The sequence below is a fragment of the Eptatretus burgeri genome, chromosome 1 (genome assembly GCF_056783735.1).
Source record: "Eptatretus burgeri isolate ZD-2024b chromosome 1, Ebu_testis_v1, whole genome shotgun sequence".
Classification (NCBI taxonomy): Eukaryota; Metazoa; Chordata; class Myxini; order Myxiniformes; family Myxinidae; genus Eptatretus; species Eptatretus burgeri.
In genome coordinates, this window is record NC_140961.1 from 72,488,466 (window position 1) to 72,508,829 (window position 20,364).

At 42.5% G+C, this 20,364-nt stretch overlaps 1 protein-coding gene and 1 long non-coding RNA gene across 6 annotated transcripts in view; one reads left to right on the plus strand and one right to left on the minus strand.

The window, feature by feature from the left end:
- The window catches only part of LGI1 (leucine rich glioma inactivated 1), a 175,022-nt gene that overhangs the window by 20,028 nt on the left and 134,630 nt on the right, over window positions 1-20,364 (minus strand). For 4 of the 5 annotated variants that reach the window (XM_085887987.1, XM_085888003.1, XM_085887995.1 and 1 more), the window contains 2 exons: window positions 18,520-18,684; window positions 10,792-11,035 (listed from right to left, as the gene is read on the minus strand). In XM_085887987.1, coding sequence (XP_085744113.1) covers window positions 10,792-11,035; window positions 18,520-18,684 — 409 coding nt within the window. The remainder of the gene's footprint in view (window positions 1-10,791; window positions 11,036-18,519; window positions 18,685-20,364) is intronic. The other variant, XM_085888011.1, reaches the window with a different exon arrangement.
- The window catches only part of LOC147034735 (uncharacterized), a 141,319-nt gene that overhangs the window by 9,579 nt on the left and 111,376 nt on the right, over window positions 1-20,364 (plus strand). The gene's annotated exons all lie outside the window — the stretch shown is intronic.

The following is a 20,364-nucleotide window of genomic DNA, read 5'->3' on the forward strand; positions in this document are numbered from 1 at the left end:
TTCCTCCTTGCTATCCTCCCATGCACACCATTGTTTTTCAGTGTTTTCATGATGGTAGACTCATGAACACTGACAGTCAATGCAAGAGAAGCCTGCAGATCCTTAGATGTTACCCCGAGGTTCTTTGTGACCTCCTGGATTATTGTATGCCTTGCTCTTGGAGTGATTTTCGTTGGACGACCGCTCCGAGAAAGAATAACTATGGTGTTAAATTTCTCCATTTGTACACTATCTGCCTGACAGTGGATTGGTGGAACCCAACATCTTTAGAAATGATTTTGTAACCCTTTCTAGACCAATGAATATCGACAACTCTTTTTCTGTGGTCCTTGGAAACCTCTTTTAATCGGGGCAAGACATGCTTCCACAAACCTGTGTGGTGAAGACCAGACTCTGATTGTGACCAACAAAGTTTATGTTTTTCATATGGGGCAGGGCCATCCAAACTCACTCCTGATTGTCATCCCATTGATTGAAACACTTGACTATAATTATCCCCTTAATTGAGCTGATTCACCAAGAGGTTCACATACCTTTTCCGACAAAGAAATTGAATGGTGGATCATTTTGCTCAATTAATAAATGAAACAGTAGAATTTTTTGTGTGCTATTTGTTTAATCAGGTTCTCTCTATCTGTTATTTGGAATTAGGTGAAGATCTTATCACATTTTAGATCAAATTTATGCAGAAATACAGAAAATTCAAAAGGGTTCACAAACTTTTTCTCACCACTGTATACTATAACTGGTTATTGGAATTAATGTTTTCACAATGGGTCACCATGAATTTGCCTGTTTCATTCACCTTATGCTGACATGATGTGTCACTTCCAATAATCACATGACAAGAGGGTGGAGAGGATAAATATTGAATACTGTAATGATTTCATATATAAAGAGGACCTTCGGGAGTAGGTGGTCACACCCACAACCTAGCCAACTAGAGAATTCATAGAACACGATACCTCGCACAGTGTTCCAGGACAGGATGTACAGTACTGTACTTCAATTTTAATAAAATAATGATTTTCATGATCGTTTAAAAAAATTCTGGAAGTTTAGTGCTATTGAAGTAGTTCAGACAGTCCCGAACACCACCTTCACAGTACACCACCCCATTGAACCTTTATTTCAATTGAAGTACTGCAAAACTGGAGGTTATTGGAAGTATTATTATGACAGACGATTTGTGTTCTACAGTGTTCAAGTGTATAATTAAATTTAAATAAAATAGAGATTGTAAAAGTCGTATTCATAAATTAATTCTGGGTTTTACTGCCATTTTCCACAGTCTATTACATCACTTTATATAACACATACATTAGTTTTTTGTGCTTGTTGTTTGTGTCCATTATAATGTCCTTAAAAACAGTAAGTTTCCTGTTTGTAATGATTTAAAATTTTATTTGACTGCCAGGCAGACAGACAAGCAGACAGACAGACAGAGTAAAATAATTATCTCACTCCTCTCTGCGTATGTGTGATCAGGGCGAATTCAAAGCCAAATTTCAGCAGGTCCACCCCGAACGCAGGTTTTCGAATCACGGTTTTGCTCTATGACGATTGAATTATTGAGATAAAATGTGCCGATCGCGGCATGGGTCCTTCGCTTTATCCGGGTTTGGCGTGGAGGAATACACAACCTCGCATATCCCTCTCACCTCACAGTTGCTCTTTTGATATTGTGCTGCATGGACGATCACATGATTTAGTTTGATATCGTGTGATATTGCATTATTTAGTTTGATATTGTGTGATATCGTGTGATTTAGTTTGATATTGCATGATTTAGTTTGACATCACTGATTTAGTTTGGTATTGTGTGATATTGCATTATTTAGTTTGATATGTGATTTAGTTTAATATCGCATTATTTAGTTTGTTGTCGTGTGATATTGCATGATTTAGTTTGTTATTGTGTGATATCGCATGATTTAGTTTGATATCGCGTGATTTAGTTTGTTATTATGTGATATCGCATGATTTTGTTTTATTATGTGATATCGCATGATTTAGTTTGTTGTGTGATATCGCATGATTTAGTTTGTTATTGTGTGATATCTCAGATTTAGTTTTATATCACATGATTTAGTTTGGTATTGTGTGATATCTCATGATTTAGTTTCATGTCACATGATTTAGTATGTTATTGTGTGATATCTTTTGATTTAGTTTGATATCACATGATTTCGTTTGTTATTATGTGATATCGCATGATTTAGTTTGTTATTGTGTGATGTCGCATGATTTAGTTTGTTATCATGTGATATCACATTATTTAGTTTATCATGTGATATTACATGATTTAGTTTGTTATTATGTGATATCGCATGATTTACTTTGTTATTTTGTGATATCGCATGTTTTAGTTTGTTACGAGCAAAGTACCCGCCCATGGGCGGGTACAGTTATCTGTTGAATGGCGTTAGTCCCGTCTCGATCGGATGAAATTGAGAAATTGACGTTATCCGGTGACCTTTGACCGTGACCTTGACCTTGATCTTATGTCCGTTCCCAAGGATCACATATGCCAAGTTTCATCTCATTCTATCCAACGGTTTGGCCGTCTATAAAGGACAAACAAACATGAAAAATTGACGTTTTAGTCAATTTATGACATCATAACTCGAAAACCGGAAGTCGGAAGTGAATGTCGTCAATGAACTGTCATTTAATTTTGATTATCTGTCGAATGGCGTTGGTCCCGTCTCGATCGGATGAAATTGAGAAATTGAAGTTACCCGGTGACCTTGACCCCTTGACCCCGTGACCTTTGACCTTGAACTTGACCCCCTCCCCCCCCACCCCCATGTCCGTTCTCATGTCCCAAGGATCACTCATGCCAAGTTTCATCTCATTCCATCCAACGGTTCGGCCGCTTATAAAGGACGAACAAACACATACAAACATATTGTTTTTTTAGTATTGTAGATTGTGTGATGTCACATGATTTAGTTTGATGTCGTATGATTACCTCTGCCACTAAAGGTGAAGGAGGTTATGTTTTCACCTCTTTATGTCTGTCTGTCTGTGTCTGTCTGTCTGTTTGTTTGTCTGATTGTATACAGGATATCTCAAAAAGTTGTGGACGGATTCGGACGAAAATTGGTGGACAGATTGGGTGTGTTGCAAGGATGAATTTATTTGATTTTGGTGAAGGTCCAAAATCTGATCTGGATATGGAATTATTTAATTTTGAAAGTGATGCTTCACCATTGAGAGGAGAGAGCCAAAAACGATATAGAACTGTATAGCATGATATTTCAAAAATGTTTTGGGCTCGATATGTTCTTATGGATCAGGCATTACGTGGCGGAGGTATGCACTCCACCGAGTGCCCTTCTAGTTTAGTTTGTTATTGTGTGATATCATGTGATTTAGTTTGTTATTGTGTGATATTTAGTTTTCGCTCGTGTTTCAATTACACTGTAGGGTGTTCGTGACAGTAAATAGTTATGAAGAAGAAAAAACATGGGTGTTATGTAGAAGAAGAACATGTGGGGTGCTTTGAAGAAGAAGAACATGTGGGATTTTAGTGAAATAAGGCAAATGAAACATTATAAAATGTTATTGAAAGTTTTCAAAGTAAGAAGCAAATTAATTCAATTATGAGGAATGTTCGTTTAATTGGGAGGCAATGAGGAAGGAAGAAATAAGAGGCAGAATGAGTTTGTGATTTTATTTATTTTTAATTTTTCCCCAGCGAAAATTTTTGTTTGTTTATGTGTTTTGAAGCGAGGAGGGGGAATAAGATAAAGAGGAGCGTGAAAGAGAGCACTTGGGGTAAAGCAGGATGAGGCACATATCATGAGGGGTTTTTGCTAGTCTTCATGGAGAGGTGCAAGAATTTCAAGTGCGAGATGGACGCTGTCATGGCACCTTATACGGAGATCTAATATGGAATAGGCAAAGCCTAGAAGCGAACGTAGAATTCTTCTTACATTCGATGCTGCAATTTCCGGTTACTTCGGCCTGGATTCGGGATCAGCGATCAAATAATGTAAATCGCGATTAAAAATTATTTTTTGATGATGCGGGAGATATCTTTATAAAAATCAGTGGAGGAAATATACACCATGTCTAATATTTGGGTCTTTCATTTCTCCGACGATGCCTTTATCTCCCGGGACGCATCATTCCCCATGACAAAAAACGGAAGCAAAAGGGTCATAGCCAACGACACGGATTCCAAATTGCCAGGGTATTGTGTTGTTGTTGTTGTTTCCTATTCTCTCATGTGCACACGTTGAGTATGAAGCTCACTATGTTCGCTATAAGGACGTGCAGAACAAGGTAAAGCAGACAAAGATCATCTCCTTCACAACGTCTGATGACCCTGACGACCTTAAGCCAGGGACGTCACGGTATCTCAATAACCTCCAACACTCATCATCCATCATCATCTTACAGAGTTTTTCATTTTTACTGTACAGTATTTACAGTACTAGTTTCAGGTAAAAAAAGTTGATAAATTTTAGAGTTCGTTCCCCTCACCCTATTTTCCCCAGAAGATCTTAACTTTGTGTATCATGGTTTTGCCCAATGCGGGGTTTTTTCAAGAATGTAACCCCCGTGAACGGGGAGGGTCTTCTGTACATTAAAATGAAAGACTTTACTTCCTATTCATGGTCCAATTTATTCTCAAAATATAATTAATTCAAATTAAATGTCATATCTCGATCATAAACTGATAAGACGGATGGCCAGATATGAACCAATTGCTTCACCCTGTTTTTCGCTTCACTTGTGTGGGGTAATAAGAGTTCTCTCTGGACAAGAGCCAAATTTCTCTGGGTGAATGAAAGCTGATTAGATAGCCAGCTTGTCCTTTTATGGAAGCACAACATAACATGCTAATAACAAAAAAACAGATTGTATTTTCTTGAAATTCCATCGCCCTCGTGACCGTTATGAAATCGTGAAAATAATCGGTAATGCCTTGATTTTATTATTCATGCACATCCTTAAACAATAGCTCTTTATCACCAATCTTTATTAATTGAACAAGCTGAAGGCCCCCTTTACGATGGGCAGTAAAAGAGTTAAGCACTGTTCTTCTCAAACAGCTCAAATAACCATATTCTGTGATAGTTGCATTATTTAATTAGTTTTAAATTAAATTATTTTGTGTGCACATATGTCTTTGCAATTTAATTCCAGCTCATTTTCCCCAAAAAGTCATGTACTCAATTTAATTTATGGAAAATGCAATCCCTGCAGTTTTGGCTCTGGACGTGTGCATAATATATACATACATGCCACAGCTCTATTATAGTATGATTATGAAGTGGATATTTGTACTCAAACCAATGATTAATGCACTCTTTAAGCCCCAAGTTGGTATAAAATTGAAATCACTGAGTGTACATGAGTGACGTGTTGTATCTAATATATATAGCTTTTTTGAACCACTAACTCACTGATATAAATGTTTAGGATTTCTAGGTCGGCTATAAAATTGACATTTTGCATCCCGATGCAACGCAAAGCCACGATTCCAGGAAAAACAAACACCAAACTGACCATAAACAAAAACTAGCCAAGAGGCGACGATGGTTCGCGGGCATTGTTGAACAATGCCCCGATAGGTACAATTGAGTTAGTGGAAGCTTTTGAGGAAGCCCTACTGTAAAAACCTATCTCTTCCATAAAAATTGACCAAATCAAATCGGATTTTTTTATATGTTGTACTTATGGACATTACGCACAGCTTCTAGGAAATGAAATTGCGAGAAAAAAAAAAAGTTCAAGTGGGCGTGGCTCCGCCCGCAAGGGGTGTGGGATGCCCCTCGTACAAAAAGACACAACCAGACCATGATATCTAGCTTGTGTCCAAGTTTCATCAAGATCGCATCAAACGTCACGGAGCTATGCTCTGGAGAGAGTCACAAACAGACAGACAGACAGACAGACCGACAGACACACAGACACAACGAAAATAGTGGTCACTGCTGGCGCCCGCGAACCAATAGGTGTAAACAAAAGTCGACTGGTGAAGCTTCACTCCTGTTCCCAGAGCGTCACGTGACCAAACAATGTAGTGGAGCGTGATCTTGAATGGGCACCATCGCCCATAGGGAATGGGTGTTTCTGAATGAATGGGAATGGGTTTAATAGTATTTTAAGTATTGCATGTTTACATTGCAATACTTGTCAGGTCAGGTTGTTCAGGTCAGGTGGTTGTCAGGTCAGGTTCGATCTGTGACCTGCTACAGGTACCATGTAAACCTGTACTAACCTGTTCCATGGTCGGGTTGTCGGCGCCTAAACCGTCTCCCCCACCAGGTTTTCTGGTGAGGAGGGTGTTTGGATATGGACACCCAGCAGGATTAAAAACAAAACCTGTCAAAGGGCGGAGGAGCTCCTTGTGAGCCAACGGCCATCCATATCTAGTGCCCAACTGTGTCTGCGGACGTCCTCCTGCAGTTGGGTTACTTTTTTATCAGGAGGTTGGTGGCAGGATTTGCACTCCGGCCACCGTAAAACCCTTAATTCTGCAAAACATTCCAAAAGCATAAAAAAATCAAAAACCCACTCCGTGGGAGTACCTACTGTGCAGCTTCCCTTCACAGGGCAGCTCACCAGATCACGGGATTCGGGCAAAGCCTTCGGAACCCCCAATCTTTGATGACAGAAGGGAACAACGGGGTAACCTTCCTGGATCAGATTGTGGTAGTGTGTGTTGGGGTGGTGCTGAGGTGTTGTCCACCAGACAGCGGTCTTCTATGATTAACTTGAGGCGGTCCCTTTGGGTGGGTGCCTGGAATGTCGTTTCTTTAAGAGAGGATGATCACCTGTCTCTGTTATCATCTGAGCTCAAGCGTTTGGACATCGGTATTGCAGCACTTTCTGAGGTTCGGAGACCGGATTGCGGCGAGATAATGGTGGGTGGTTACACCTACTATTGGTCTGGTCGCTCTGATGGTTACCATACCCAAGGAGTTGCTGTAGCTGTGTCCAATAAGCTGACCCCAATGATAATTGAGGTAACACCGGTCAACGAGCGTATTATGAGATTAAGGATTCGTCACTCCTTAGGTGTCATTTCCCTGGTCTCTGTTTATGCTCCGACTGAGGCGAGTGATCTCACCGTGAAGGATGCATTCTACGCCACGCTCGAGTCTGTGGTTGATCAGTGCCCCAGACGAGATACACTTCTAGTCTTGGGGGATTTCAATGCATCGACTGGAACTGATAGGGATGGTTATGAGACATGTGTTGGTCCCCATGGGTCAGGAACTATGAACCAGAATAGCACAAAGTTCCTTGACTTTGCAAGAAGTCATGGACTTAGGGTGGCTGGTTCATGGTTTCAGCGCCCACAAGCTCATCTCTGGACTTGGTATTCCAACGCTGGCGGTGTGGCAAAGGAGATTGACCATGTCCTCATTGACAGTCGTTGGAGGATGATCCAGAACTGCAGGGTCTACCGGAGTGCTCAGTTCCTCAATACTGACCACAGGCTTGTGGTAGCAACTCTAAAGCTGCACCTTAAATCCTGGAGAATGGTACCATCCCAGCCTAGGCTGGATGTTGGCAAGCTCAGGGATGAGAGAGTAGCTGAGGAGTTTGCGAACAGGCTGAGTGGACACTTGGGGGGTCTGGGTGCTTTGGGGGGTCCTGAAGAGTTGTGGAGTGCCTTCAAGACCACTGTCCTTGATGTTGCCGGTGGATGTCTTGGAGCTCACCGCAGGGCAAATAAGAATTTTGTCTCTCAAGGGACACTGGATAGCATTGACCAGAGTCGCAGGGCCAGGCTGAATGGCAGAGCTGAGCTGTTCAGGGAGCTGAGGCATAAAACTGTACGTGCACTGAGGGTGGACAAGGAGGCCTATGTGCGAGGAATCTGTGAGGGGGTAGAGCATCACCTGTGGACAGGTGATTCTCGTCCCGCTTACAGGGGAATTCGCGCATTGCGTTCATCCAAGCCCATCCCTCGGAGCACTGCAGTTCGAGCAGAGAGTGGTCGGCTCTTGACAGAGGAATATGAAGTGAAGGCCCGCTGGGCCGGTTACTTTGAGCGGTTGTACCAGGCTGATCCCCCAGCTGTCGAGTTGGACGTCAAGGGTGTTACAATCCCTGTTGCTGACCCTCGAATCAACTGTGGTCCACCTTCGCTTGTGGAAACATGGGCTGCAGTGAACCAGTTGAAACGGGGCAAAGCTCCAGGGATCTGTGGCATCCATGCTGAACTTCTCAAGGCTGGTGGAAATGCTGCACTCGTGTCGTTGCATGCAGTTTTGTGCTCTGCCTGGAACACAGGCATCATCCCAACTGACTGGAAGAGGGGCCTTGTTGTCCCTCTCTGGAAAGGGAAGGGTGATCGCCAAGACTGCAACAACTACCGAGGGGTGACGCTGCTCTCAGTGCCGGGCAAGGTCTTTGCTCGGACAATTCTTGATAGGGTTCGCCACCATCTGCTTGAGCACCAGCATCCAGAGCAGTCAGGCTTTACACCAAAGAGGTCAACGATTGACCGTATCCTTGCCCTTCGTGTCCTCACCGAACGCAGACGAGAGTTTCGGCAGGGGCTGCTTGCAGCCTATGTTGATCTCTGTAAAGCGTTCGATTCAGTGAATCGGGATGTCCTCTGGAGGATTCTTGGTCTTCGTGGGGTGCCACCAAAACTGATTGATCTGATGTCTGAACTCTACTCTGGTACTGAGAGTGCTGTGAAGTGTGGTGGTACCATCTCTGACTTATTTCCAGTTGTTACTGGAGTTCGTCAGGGGTGTGTATTGGCCCCCACACTTTTCAGCACTTGTATGGACTGGATTTTAGGGAGGATGTCGGAGAGATCAAGCTGCGGTGCATCGTTTGGGAATGTCAAGATCTTGGATCTTGATTTTGCCGATGATGCAGTCATCTTTGCGGAGACTCTAGACATCCTTTGGGGGCCCTCGAGGTGTTGAAAGAGTAGTCGGAGCCGCTGGGATTACGGGTTTCTTGGGTCAAAACTAAGATCCAGGCTTTCGGTGACATCTTGGATGCTGCTGTCCTGTCTGTGTCAGTTTGTGGTGAGGATGTTGAGGTCGTGGAGAGATTCACTTACCTTGGCAGTGATATTCATGTCTCTGCTGGCTGTGAGTCAGAGGTCAATAGACGTCTGGGTCGGGCCTGGGGAGTCATGGATTCACTGGATCATGGGGTGTGGCGCTGCCGGTACCTTTGCGCGAGGACGAAAGTCCGAGTCTTCAGGTCCTTGGTACTTCCAGTCTTGCTCTATGGATGCGAGACTTGGACTCTGACCAAGGATCTGAGACAGAGACTTAATTCCTTTGGTACCAGGTCTCTTTGGAGAATCCTTGGCTATCGCTGGTCGGATTTTGTGTTCAACGAGCGGTTGCTGAGAGAGACTCGGATGAGATTTGTTACCTGCATAGTCCGTGAGCGTCAGTTGCGGCTGTATGGACATGTGGCTCGTTTTCCTGACTCTGATCCTGCTCACCAGATTCTCTCAGCGAGGGAGTCTCATGAGTGGAGGAGGCCAGTGGGCCGACCACATGCCTCGTGGTTGCAGCAGGTTGACCATCATCTCAAGGAGATGGGGATGGGCCTGGCATCTGCCTGGGGGGGGGGGGGTGGCCAGACGGAGGCCCCTGGAGTACCGGCGGAAAGTGGATGCAGCGACGCGCTGTTCTGGCACATGCTCCCATACCTGACCTGACCTGATGTTTACATTTATTTCATCATTTATATAAACTGTATCTACTAATGTTATCATTGTTTAATTAAGCGAGTTAAAATAACCAACATTTTAGCTTGTGTTTTTCGGTGATGGGTTTGTGGCTAGAAACAAACCTATTTTTTTCCCATCGGACTTAATAAAATGAAATTCGTAAATCGAAAGGTCACCAGGAACATAACCTTGTGCTCTAGTTTACTAAAGCTGAGAGGTTACCAGGAACATATCCTAGTGCTCTCGTTTAATAAAGCTGATACGTTACCAGGAACATATCTTCGTGCTCTCGTTTAATAAAACTGATATGTTACCAGGAACATATCCAAGTGCTCCAGTTTAACAAAGCTAAGAGGGTACCAGGAAAATATCCTATTGCTCCAGTTTAATAAAGCTGAGAGGTTACCAGGAAAATATCCTATTGCTCCAGTTTAATAAAGCTGAGAGGTTACCAGGAACATATCCTCGAGCTCTACTTTAATAAAGCTGAGAGGTTACCAGGAACATATCCGAGTGCTCCAGTTTACTAAAGCTGAGATGTTACCAGGAACGTTTCCGAGTGCTCCAGTTTACGAAAGCTGAGAGGTTACCAGAAACATATCCTAGTGCTCCAGTTCAATAATATCGTTTAATATTCTAGTTTTGCATTTTTCATTAATTTTCTGAAATTTGTAGAATTTGTTTTACATTTGGAAGTTGTGGGTTACGATGTGTAAATAAAGGTGGAAAAAGTCTGATTTAATGCAATTTAATTCCAGGCTACAAGAGGTGAAAATTTTGAAAGGGGGTGGAGACTTTCTTGAGGCACTGTAAATATTAGAAGTCATTGAAATAAAATTTGTGTGAAATGAATACACCTTATTGTATCCAAGCAGCTGCAAAGACAACAATCAGAGAGTCTTTTTAATAGATAGTCATAAAATTATTCCATTATTCTGTTAATATGTTTCAATGGAATTGTAATTAAGTACATATGTTGTATCATCTCATTAATAGGCGAAAAAGTGTAAAAAAAAAACAAACAAAAAAACCATCAGTGAGTTACACGACTTCAGAAACATAAATTTATCTGTATAGGGTGTATTTTTGTCCCTGAAGCTTGGAAACCTTGCCTGTACAGTGTCGTAACGCCAGCCTTGGAGCTGTCAGTGATGATAGCGTACTGCTCCCCTTCGATCTGAAATGTCTCCACGTCACTTGGCTTTCTGATCTTATCTCGATCTATGTCCTGAATCTTGAGGAAACGTCGTGAGTGTTCATCCCGCTTGTAGATGTGTGAGCCACCCACAAGCTGAGCCATGATGACAACCAACTGGTCATCGATGACCACAGGCTTACAGCTGATTACAGCTTTGCCTGCACACGAGTTGAACAAGACAATAATGACCAACACTGTAAAAACTATCTGTTGCTGATATTTTTTTCCCATGATTAAAATTTTTTTTTGTAGAAATGACCCAGACATTTATGAAATTGGAGGGCATGGAAATACAGGCATAAATGGAAGGGATACTGTTGTTGAATTTGGTTGTCATTGTGTACATGTTGCGCTGTCTATCAGCATCATGATAAATCGATTCTCAGAGTTGTGGGTATTGTCAAGCATCAACACGTTGTCTGTGTTAATGCGCAAAGCAGGGTTAAGCAATTGGTTCACTCTGTATGTCTGACAAACGTCAGTCGACGATCGAGGAATTACTTACTTTCAATTGAATTTTATATTTTGAACACTGTTCAACACAAATCAGGTCAACATGAATCGGAACATGAACCTGCAGTTGAGCAGTTCTTTAGCTCTGAATTTGGCAAATTGCATGGAGGCTCACCCTGAGCGTGCATGCGAACAGAGAAGTATGGTAATTTTTCTAGTCTGTCTGCCTGTCTGGTAGTCAAAGTAAATTGAAAAAAGATTCCAAACAAGAAACTTACTGTTTTTAGGGACATCATAAAGGACACAAACAACAGGTATGAATAACTAATTTAACATGTTGAACTAGAACGGGCACTCAGTAGAGCGCATACCTTCGCCAACGCTACATTTTGCCCCCCCCCCCAGAAACCGTTGATTGTGAGGGTATTTAATCCCATACCACATCTGCTATCTCATATGTGTTATGATGGCTTAAAAACATAAAATTTCCTGCTGTTTGACACCGATTCATGTACATTGTACAATTTCTGTATGAACTCCCTGACCATTTTGGGTGTCGGTGTCAAGTCAATCTGATGACAACTGGTCACATTATAAGAAATAAGTTCAGTGACACCCCCCCCCCCCAATGCTTTAAACTCACCAATAAAGTCACTGTCAAATATTACACATCACAGGATAGGGAATTGAATTCTAAACATTTTGAATCTACTTACATGCAAATTGTATAAGAATTGACCGCGTTATGAGAATAAAGGTCGTTGACCCCCTGACCTTTGACCCAAATCGTTGACCCCCTGACCTTTGACCCAAACTGTGAACAAAGGTAATGACGTCATTGTGTCATATCGTATATCACAAGATTGGGCATTGAATTCACAACATTTTGGCATTGGTTGCATGCAAATTGGATAAAAATCGACCGCACTATGGCAAAATGACGATTTTGACCTTTTCATGACCTCGACCTTGACCTTTGTACTCTTAATTTTGTAATTGGTATTAGAGTGTGGGGAACAGAATAGTCAACATTTTGGTGTTGGTTTCATGCAAATCGGATAAGAATTGACCATGTTATGACTAAAACCGCACATTTTGCAATGTAGTTGACCCCCCCCCCCCTGACCATTGACTCCCAACTGCTAATAAGGGTTATTATGTCAGTGTCATGTCACATCACAAGATGGGGCATGGAATTCTGAACATTTTGGCATTAGTTGCATGCAAATTGGATACAAATTGACCGCGCTATGGTAAAAAGACGATTTTGAACTTTTCATGACCTTGACCTTTGACCCGATCGCTCCCAAAATCTAATCAAATGATCCTCGGATAATACCCAATCATCACACCAAATTTGCTGCGATTCAGTTCAATACTTTTGGAGTTATGCGAATAACAAACAAACACACATATTCACAAATAAATAAATAAATAAATAAATACACAGCGATCAAAACATAACCTTCGCAACAAAGTTTGCGAAGGTAACTAGAGGGGGAGCACTCGGGAGAGTGCAAAACCTCCGCCACCAATACTGCTGGGTCACTCAAGTGAACCTTATATCTTATTCATTAAATATGATGTCAACAGTGCTGACAGAGTTATAGTTCTTTTCTCCAACATTTTTTGTTGGGGGGGGGGGGATTGGAAATCACTTAAAACATGTAAAAATGCAAAAAAAAAAAAAAAAAAAAATCGAAATTTTGTTGAAAAAAAAAAAAGTTGCAAAATTTTTTTTTCTCAAACAATTTTTTTGGGGGCGGTTGGAAATCACTTAAAACATGTAGAAATGCAAACAAATTTTTTTCTTTTTTGGGGGGGTGGGTTGGAAATTACTAAAAAAACATGTAAAAATGCAAAAAAAAAAATCTTCGTCTCTGTTTCCTCCTTCATTTTATTTAAATCATTCTCGACTCGGTCTATCTCCCGCGTCTCTGGCAATACTTCTATTTCCTTCATCGTCTCCCTTGGTGTCTGTTAATTCCGTCACCTCATTCATTACCTCCGTTTCTTGCTTTATTATCTCCCTCGTCTCAGTCACCCCATTTAATTTTTCCCTCTCTGTCACCGTCACTCTCTCTGCCTTTACGAGTCTCGTCCATCACATCTCCCGAAATTATTGTGTCGGCGTCTCTCGTAATGACCTCGCCCGTCTCCATTGCAGGGCCGACACAATCCACACTCCCCCCCAGCTCGTTCGCTCCAACATGTGGCGCCGCCCTTTTGTGCTCCGTTGTCCGTGTTTCGTCGCACGCAATCGCCCTTATGCCCGCCTGCAGGCCTCGCCCCACGCGCTGCATCTCACCCCTCATTTCTTTCATAATTTCCTCCATTTTATTTTCCATTTTGCCGTTCATCTTGCACGCATTTTCATTTATGTTGTTTTCCATTTCTTTCACGGTTTCTTTCATTTGCTGCGCATTTGTTTTCATTTCGTTTTTCATCTCTTTTTTTCATTTGCCGCGCATTTGCTTTCATTTCTGCCAGCAAAATTCTTAATAGCTGGCTGGTGTCAGGTGGCCCTGTGGCAGTCGTGTCAGGTGGCCCTGTGGCAGTCACTTCGCCATTATTGGGCGCGGATCCACCAGGGACTGGGGAGGGAATTTGACGGAGGAGGGGGGGGGTGTCATACACTGCGGCCCCCGCTGCTGCGCTCATTTCGGACTCTGGGTTCGGTTGTGGGGGGTATTCAAACTGCATGGGAGTGTCCTGCATGGTGATCTCATCCTGAGCCATAGATTCTATCATTTTAAAATCTAATCCACCCTGCGCCTGCTCACCTTGAGCTGCCATTTTGCGTATCGGATATAAAAAATTTCTATGCTCGGAATTTGATGGAACCGGAGGGTCGCCTGGCACACCCTTGATCTGGTTCCGTTAATTTGGTTTGGAGGCGGGATGGATTAGAATCCCACTTCTGACACCAGTGTTGTGGATCTCGCCAATCCGGCGTGCGGGCGACCGCTTTTAGCTAATTTGCGGCCGCACGCGCCCACCGACCGCGGCAATCCAGTCGTAGCTTCCGGATCAACGCCGAAATCCAGCTACGGGTGTGTTTTTAACCACACCGTAGATCAGCCAACTTCTCTGTCCACACGCTACAGGGTTGATCGCCGAATTGTCGATGTACCTAATTATTCGCGCAGACAGAAATGCCAGGGATTTACACCTCAACGGAGCCTGCATGAAAATGAGCCGCTTTTAAGCAGCTCGTTCCGTTTGCGATTTGCCGAGCGGTTTTATATCGCCAAGCCCCGTCGGATCCGATTACTTTATCGGCTGTTAAAAGCCAGCTAATATTATATTCCGAGCGCAATTACGACAGCTCAATGGAGGAAGGGATGCAACGATCAGGTGAATATTTAACAAAAGGGGACATTTATTTAGAACACATGCACGCATGCAGTCAAGGCAATGAATGGGGGTAAGGACAAGACGCGAGCAAAAAGACCATACAGCCGTTGCCTATTTATTATGTACATGCACTTATCAGTTCTACTTATAGGACAAGGCGCCACAGCTTTCATGCAAAGAAAACCCCAGGAAAGGAAAGGGTAGAACTGGACCCGTAGGCCTTTAATGTTCTGCGGAGCTGTGGAGACCGCAGGAGCTCCGCGAGACCGCGCAGGTTACCTGCCACCCTCGTAGTGACTTGCTGGATGACCCTCAATGTCTCGCCGTCAACACGGCAGCTGGTGTGATGGCAACTCGGTTGGTCCGGGCCTTGCCGTGCGGCCTGGTCGATCGGGCCTAGCCGACGACGCCTCAGAGGAGCGAACGGGCCTTGCTCTTTTAGAGTTGATGCTCTCTTAAGAGCCTGCTCACTCCTCGGCATCGCTCAGACCGTCCCGGGGCCCGATCACCTTGGACCGTTATGCTGCTGGTTGGTGACTTCTTGCCGGCTGCCTCCACCGACCAACAGCCCTGCACTGGACTCGAACCTCTCCCGGACACCAAGCTTCGCTGCGCTCCGACGAGCAACAGCCCTGCACCGGACTCGAACTTCTCTCAGATTCCAAGCTCCGCTGCGCTCGACGCTCCTCTCCTCAATTCAAGTCCACTCAACTGCTCGGCATCTCGGTTCGCCCTTTTATCGGGTTGGGCGGGTGTATTTGGTCCTTCACCTCCGACCTTACACGCCCCTCCCCCCTGGGCTCTGCCCCTTTTGTCATTTTGATCCGATTCTGCCGTGGAAAGCGGACGTGGCAGAAATCACCGGCCGTGGAAAGCGGACGTGGCAGAAATCACCGGCCGTGGAAAGCGAACGTCGCAGAAATCACCGGCCATGGAAAGCGGACGTCGCAGTAATCACCAGCCCTCGCCCCGCCGATGGAGTCTCCGCGTCTGTCGGTGGAGATTCCGCTCGTCCGTGGCATGCCGTTGCTGGCGAAAAGATGGCGGCGTTTGTGGAGATGAAGGTGAGGAGATGAGGTTGTCATTCGTTATGGCGAAGGTGGTGAGATGTTGGCGGTTGTGGTGGAGGTTGGGAGGAGATGATGTTGTCGTTTGTTATGGCGAAGGTGGTGAGATGTTGGCGGTTGGTGCGGATGTGGTGAGGAGATGATTGTTTGTTTGCCAAAATAAAGATAGCAAAAGAATAACACTACCTCAAAGATGCACAGCCTGGCTGACGAATAAATCCCTTTAGACATCGGTAGGGAAATCTATTCTGGACACACACTTATCGACATATCTGATCTTCGGGGAACCTGAATGGTGTTCTGTGAATTTCCACAACCGTAACAATACCTTCTTGTTCGGGCGTATATTGTGCTCACTTGCGCTCTTGTTACTGATTACAATATACAAATACATATATTGCTTTTAAATTATTTGGATCAGACTTCACTGCACTGCTTTATAAAAAATATTAATTGTTAGACTAGTCTTTTAAAAACGAAAACAATAAATGTATAAACAGGCGAGAATTGGGTGGCTTTGACACCAACTTTCTGGTGAGCTCGCCTGTTCGAAGAACAGAGAGCTATCGCAATACCCCTGGCGTGAGCGTGAACGTGAAAATGTTAAAGTTTTTGGTGCAAGTTATTTTTTCCTTTCTAATGTTTTTATCTACCACACTTTTTTATACGCCCAATATATATATATATATATATATATATATATATATATATATATATATATATATATATATATATATATATATATATATATATATATGTATATATATATATATATATATATATGTATATATATATATATCTATATATATATATATATATATATATATATATGTATATATGTATATATATATATATGTATATATGTATATATATATATGTATATATGTATATATATATATGTATATATGTATATATATATATGTATATATGTATATATATATATGTATATATGTATATATGTATATATATATATATATATATATGTATATATGTATATATATATGTATATATGTATATATATATGTATATATATATATATATATATATATCGGGGCGTATTATGTGATACCGGTCGTCCGCCTGTCTGTCTGTCTGTCTGTCTGTCCGTTCCTGTCTGCACTCTAACTCTCATAGTTTTCTACTTTCACGTTTCATATTTGGTTCATAGGTACAGACTGTGGAGACGGTGTGTTGTGACATACGTTCGTCATCTTAAGTGGTTGCTGTTTCTGTCCGTTCCTGTCCGCACTCTAACTCCCAAAGTTTTCAACTTTCACATTTCATATTTGGTACATAGGTACAGACTGTGGAGACTGTGTGTCACGACATACATTCGTCATCTAAAGTGGTTGCCATGGCAACCAGGATGCTGTTTTCCATCCGTTCCTGTCCGCACTCGAACTCCCAAATTTTTCAACTTTCACATTTCATATTTGGTACATATGTACAGACTGTGGAGACGGTGTGTCGTGACATACGTTCCTCATCTAAAGTGGTTGCTATTTTCCATGTAGTAGCACAATTCTGTATATACCTTCTTGTTCGGGTGTATATTGTGCTCACTTGCGCTCTTGTTACTGTTTGCAATATAAAAATACATATATTGCTTTAAAATTATTTGGATCAGACTTCACTGCAATGCTTTATAAAAAAATATTAATTATTAGACTAGTCTTTTAAAAACGATAAATGTATAAACAGGCGAGCATTGGGTGGCTTTGACACCAACTCTGGTTACCCTTTGTCATCTCGCCCTTTCATGAGCCTCAATTTTGTATATCAACACTTTTCCAAGGGAAATGACAAAGATCTGCTCGTTCGCTCCAATGTTACAGTCATGTACATGTACATGCTCTATTAATAGCCCAGTATTTTTGCTCATTTCATTCCTCAACGTTATTTTCATTTTTGATGATTCATTCTTACCAATAGCATTTGCAAACTAGAACAGCACTCGGTGGAGCACATCTCTTGCCGTTTTTGTTCCCTGTATATAACTTAATTACAACTATAATCGGACTATATTGGTTGTCAGTGTTAACCATTACCAATAAAGTTATTTTTCCCATATTTATGCCTTCATTACAAATGCAAGTCAATTAACTCCTCTCTGTTCATTCCGCAGCTTGCATTTTTGTACCCGTTGAAGGTTACTATATAACACCACAAATTTGCACCAACTTAATTTATATTATTCACAAAATAATCAGTCAGAGTGTAATTTACAATGATAAAATTTCAGTGTGCCAATTCTATTTTTCATTGCCTTTGTCTTCATGCAAAAGTTAGTCTTCATTGAATATTGATCGCACTCATTATTGCCTTCAGGGAAATGCAGACTTCAGCTATATTCCTTGCTTTCCATGACTGATAGCAAGCCATGTTCAGCATTTTCTGGAAGGTTACTGATGCGATGGTCAGTGACTATCATGGAATATCAACATCTCTATGTTGATATTTCATGATATTTCATAAATCGATCATCTAGTATCTCATTGCATTGCTGATGTTGCACTCCATAAATTAGACCAACAAACCACTCAGTTATATTCAAAATTATGAAAGGAATAAAAGCTGTTAGTCTTGTATGCCCTTCACTACCAAATTAAAATATGTTGTGACTCTGTTACACTGTAACAATATACCTTTGAAATTCACCAATGATGAACATTTTACGTTATACATATCAAACAGCAAAATCAGGGTTTCACCGATGAAGAATGAACATTACATGTGCAATGAAATCTTCACAGTGCACACCATACCAGTGATGTTGTCAAAGACACGGAAGAGCCCCTCAACATGGTCCCATTCCAGGAAAGTGCATTTTCCCAAACGTGGCTGAGCCAGAACTACATTGACATCTCCACGGTAAATGTAAGACTCCACTGAGTAGGAGTGCATATGCAGCGTCTGGAACTCCACAAATTCTGTGGGCAGGAACATAATCATGAGATCATTATCATATACCATGCCCTATACATTGCGTTGGTGCTGCTGAAGCAGTTATTAAGCTGTAGTCTTGGTCAGGTCACCACTCTGACTCAGGAAGTCAGGGCAGGAATTTAGAATTTGTTCATGGTGCCAGCAATAGTTCGCATACTCTTCTGGAAGGACTCGCTGGGACCTTTAATGTCCACCAATGCATGCTGGCAGGCGGGACACCCAGTTATAATGTTCTTCAAACTGAAATTCGGAACAACCACCCAGAAACTGTAGCTCGTTCGATACAGGCCTTTAATTACACTTTGCCTCCAGCCATCACTCCGTTTCCACCATCATCTCCAAATCCTCCCTCTCCCTCTGCCCCACCCACATTAGTTCTGTATGGTGGTCATTTCCCACATTCACAACTAAACGTTACAAATCAGTTATATAATCCCATAGGTATTGGCGATACGCATGGTGATCTTAGGCTTGTTCGCGGCTGCTCGGCCATGGAAACCCATTTCATGAAGCTCTCGACAAACAGTGCTTGTGCTGATGCTGCTTACAGAGTCCGTTTGGAACTCGGTAGTGAGTGTTGCAACTGACGACAGACAATTTTTCCAACATGCTTCAGCACTCGACGGTCTCCTTCTGTAAGCTTGTGTGGTCTACCACTTCATAGGTGAGCTGTTGTTGCTCCTAGACGTTTCCACTTGACAATAACAGCCTTACAGTTGACTGGGGCAGCTCCAGCAGGGCAGAAATTTAATGAACTGACTTGTTGGAAAGGTGGCATCCCATGACGATGTCACGTTGAAAGTCACCGAGCTCTTCAGTACGGGCCATTCTACTGCCAATGTTTGTCTATGGAGATTGCATGGCTGCGTGCTTGCTTTTATAAACGTGTCAGCAATGGGTGTGGCTGAAATAGCTGAATCCACTCATTAGAAGGGGTGTGCACATACTTTTGGTCATGTAGTGCATGTGAAGATGGTAGTGGCTGACTTGGATATCGTGTGATGGTGGCCATCTTGACATAGCCTGTGGTCAGTGTTTCTGTTCAGTAGACTGACCGAAGCTCCGGAATCGACACCATCTTGACAGGAACATTATCAATTTTGACCATTATGGTGTTCATCCCTTGTAGATGATCCGTGCAATTTAATACATAACTTTCCCCATGATCATCTTCAGAAGCTGCAAGCATGAATCTCATGGAATGATCTTGGTAGTTTAAGGGATCCGAACGGATTTGCCGTTTTCTTGTTATGCACATCGGCTGCTCATTTTGAAGTTTGCTGAGAATGAGTTTTGTTAATCACGTTAAACAGCCCCTGTGTCGGGGTTATCAACAGTCCTCTCTTCCATTTGTGTGGCTTGAGTCTCGGATACTTCCATAGCCTGAGCTATTCATAGCATGGAGTCGATGTTCAAATCAATTTTGCAAAGGAGATGTCTACGCAGGCATGGTGATGCACACTTGTCTATGATTTGATCTTTTATTGCCTCATCGGCATCATAATGCTCAAACTCACACGTTCTCACGAAGTGTCGAAGCCGGGTGACATAATTGCCAATCAACTCAGACGGCGCTTGTTCGGCATGGTGAAACACATGACATTCAAATGAAACATTCCGTCAAGGCTCAAAGTGTTCATTAAGTTTTGCGATCTCCATGTCAA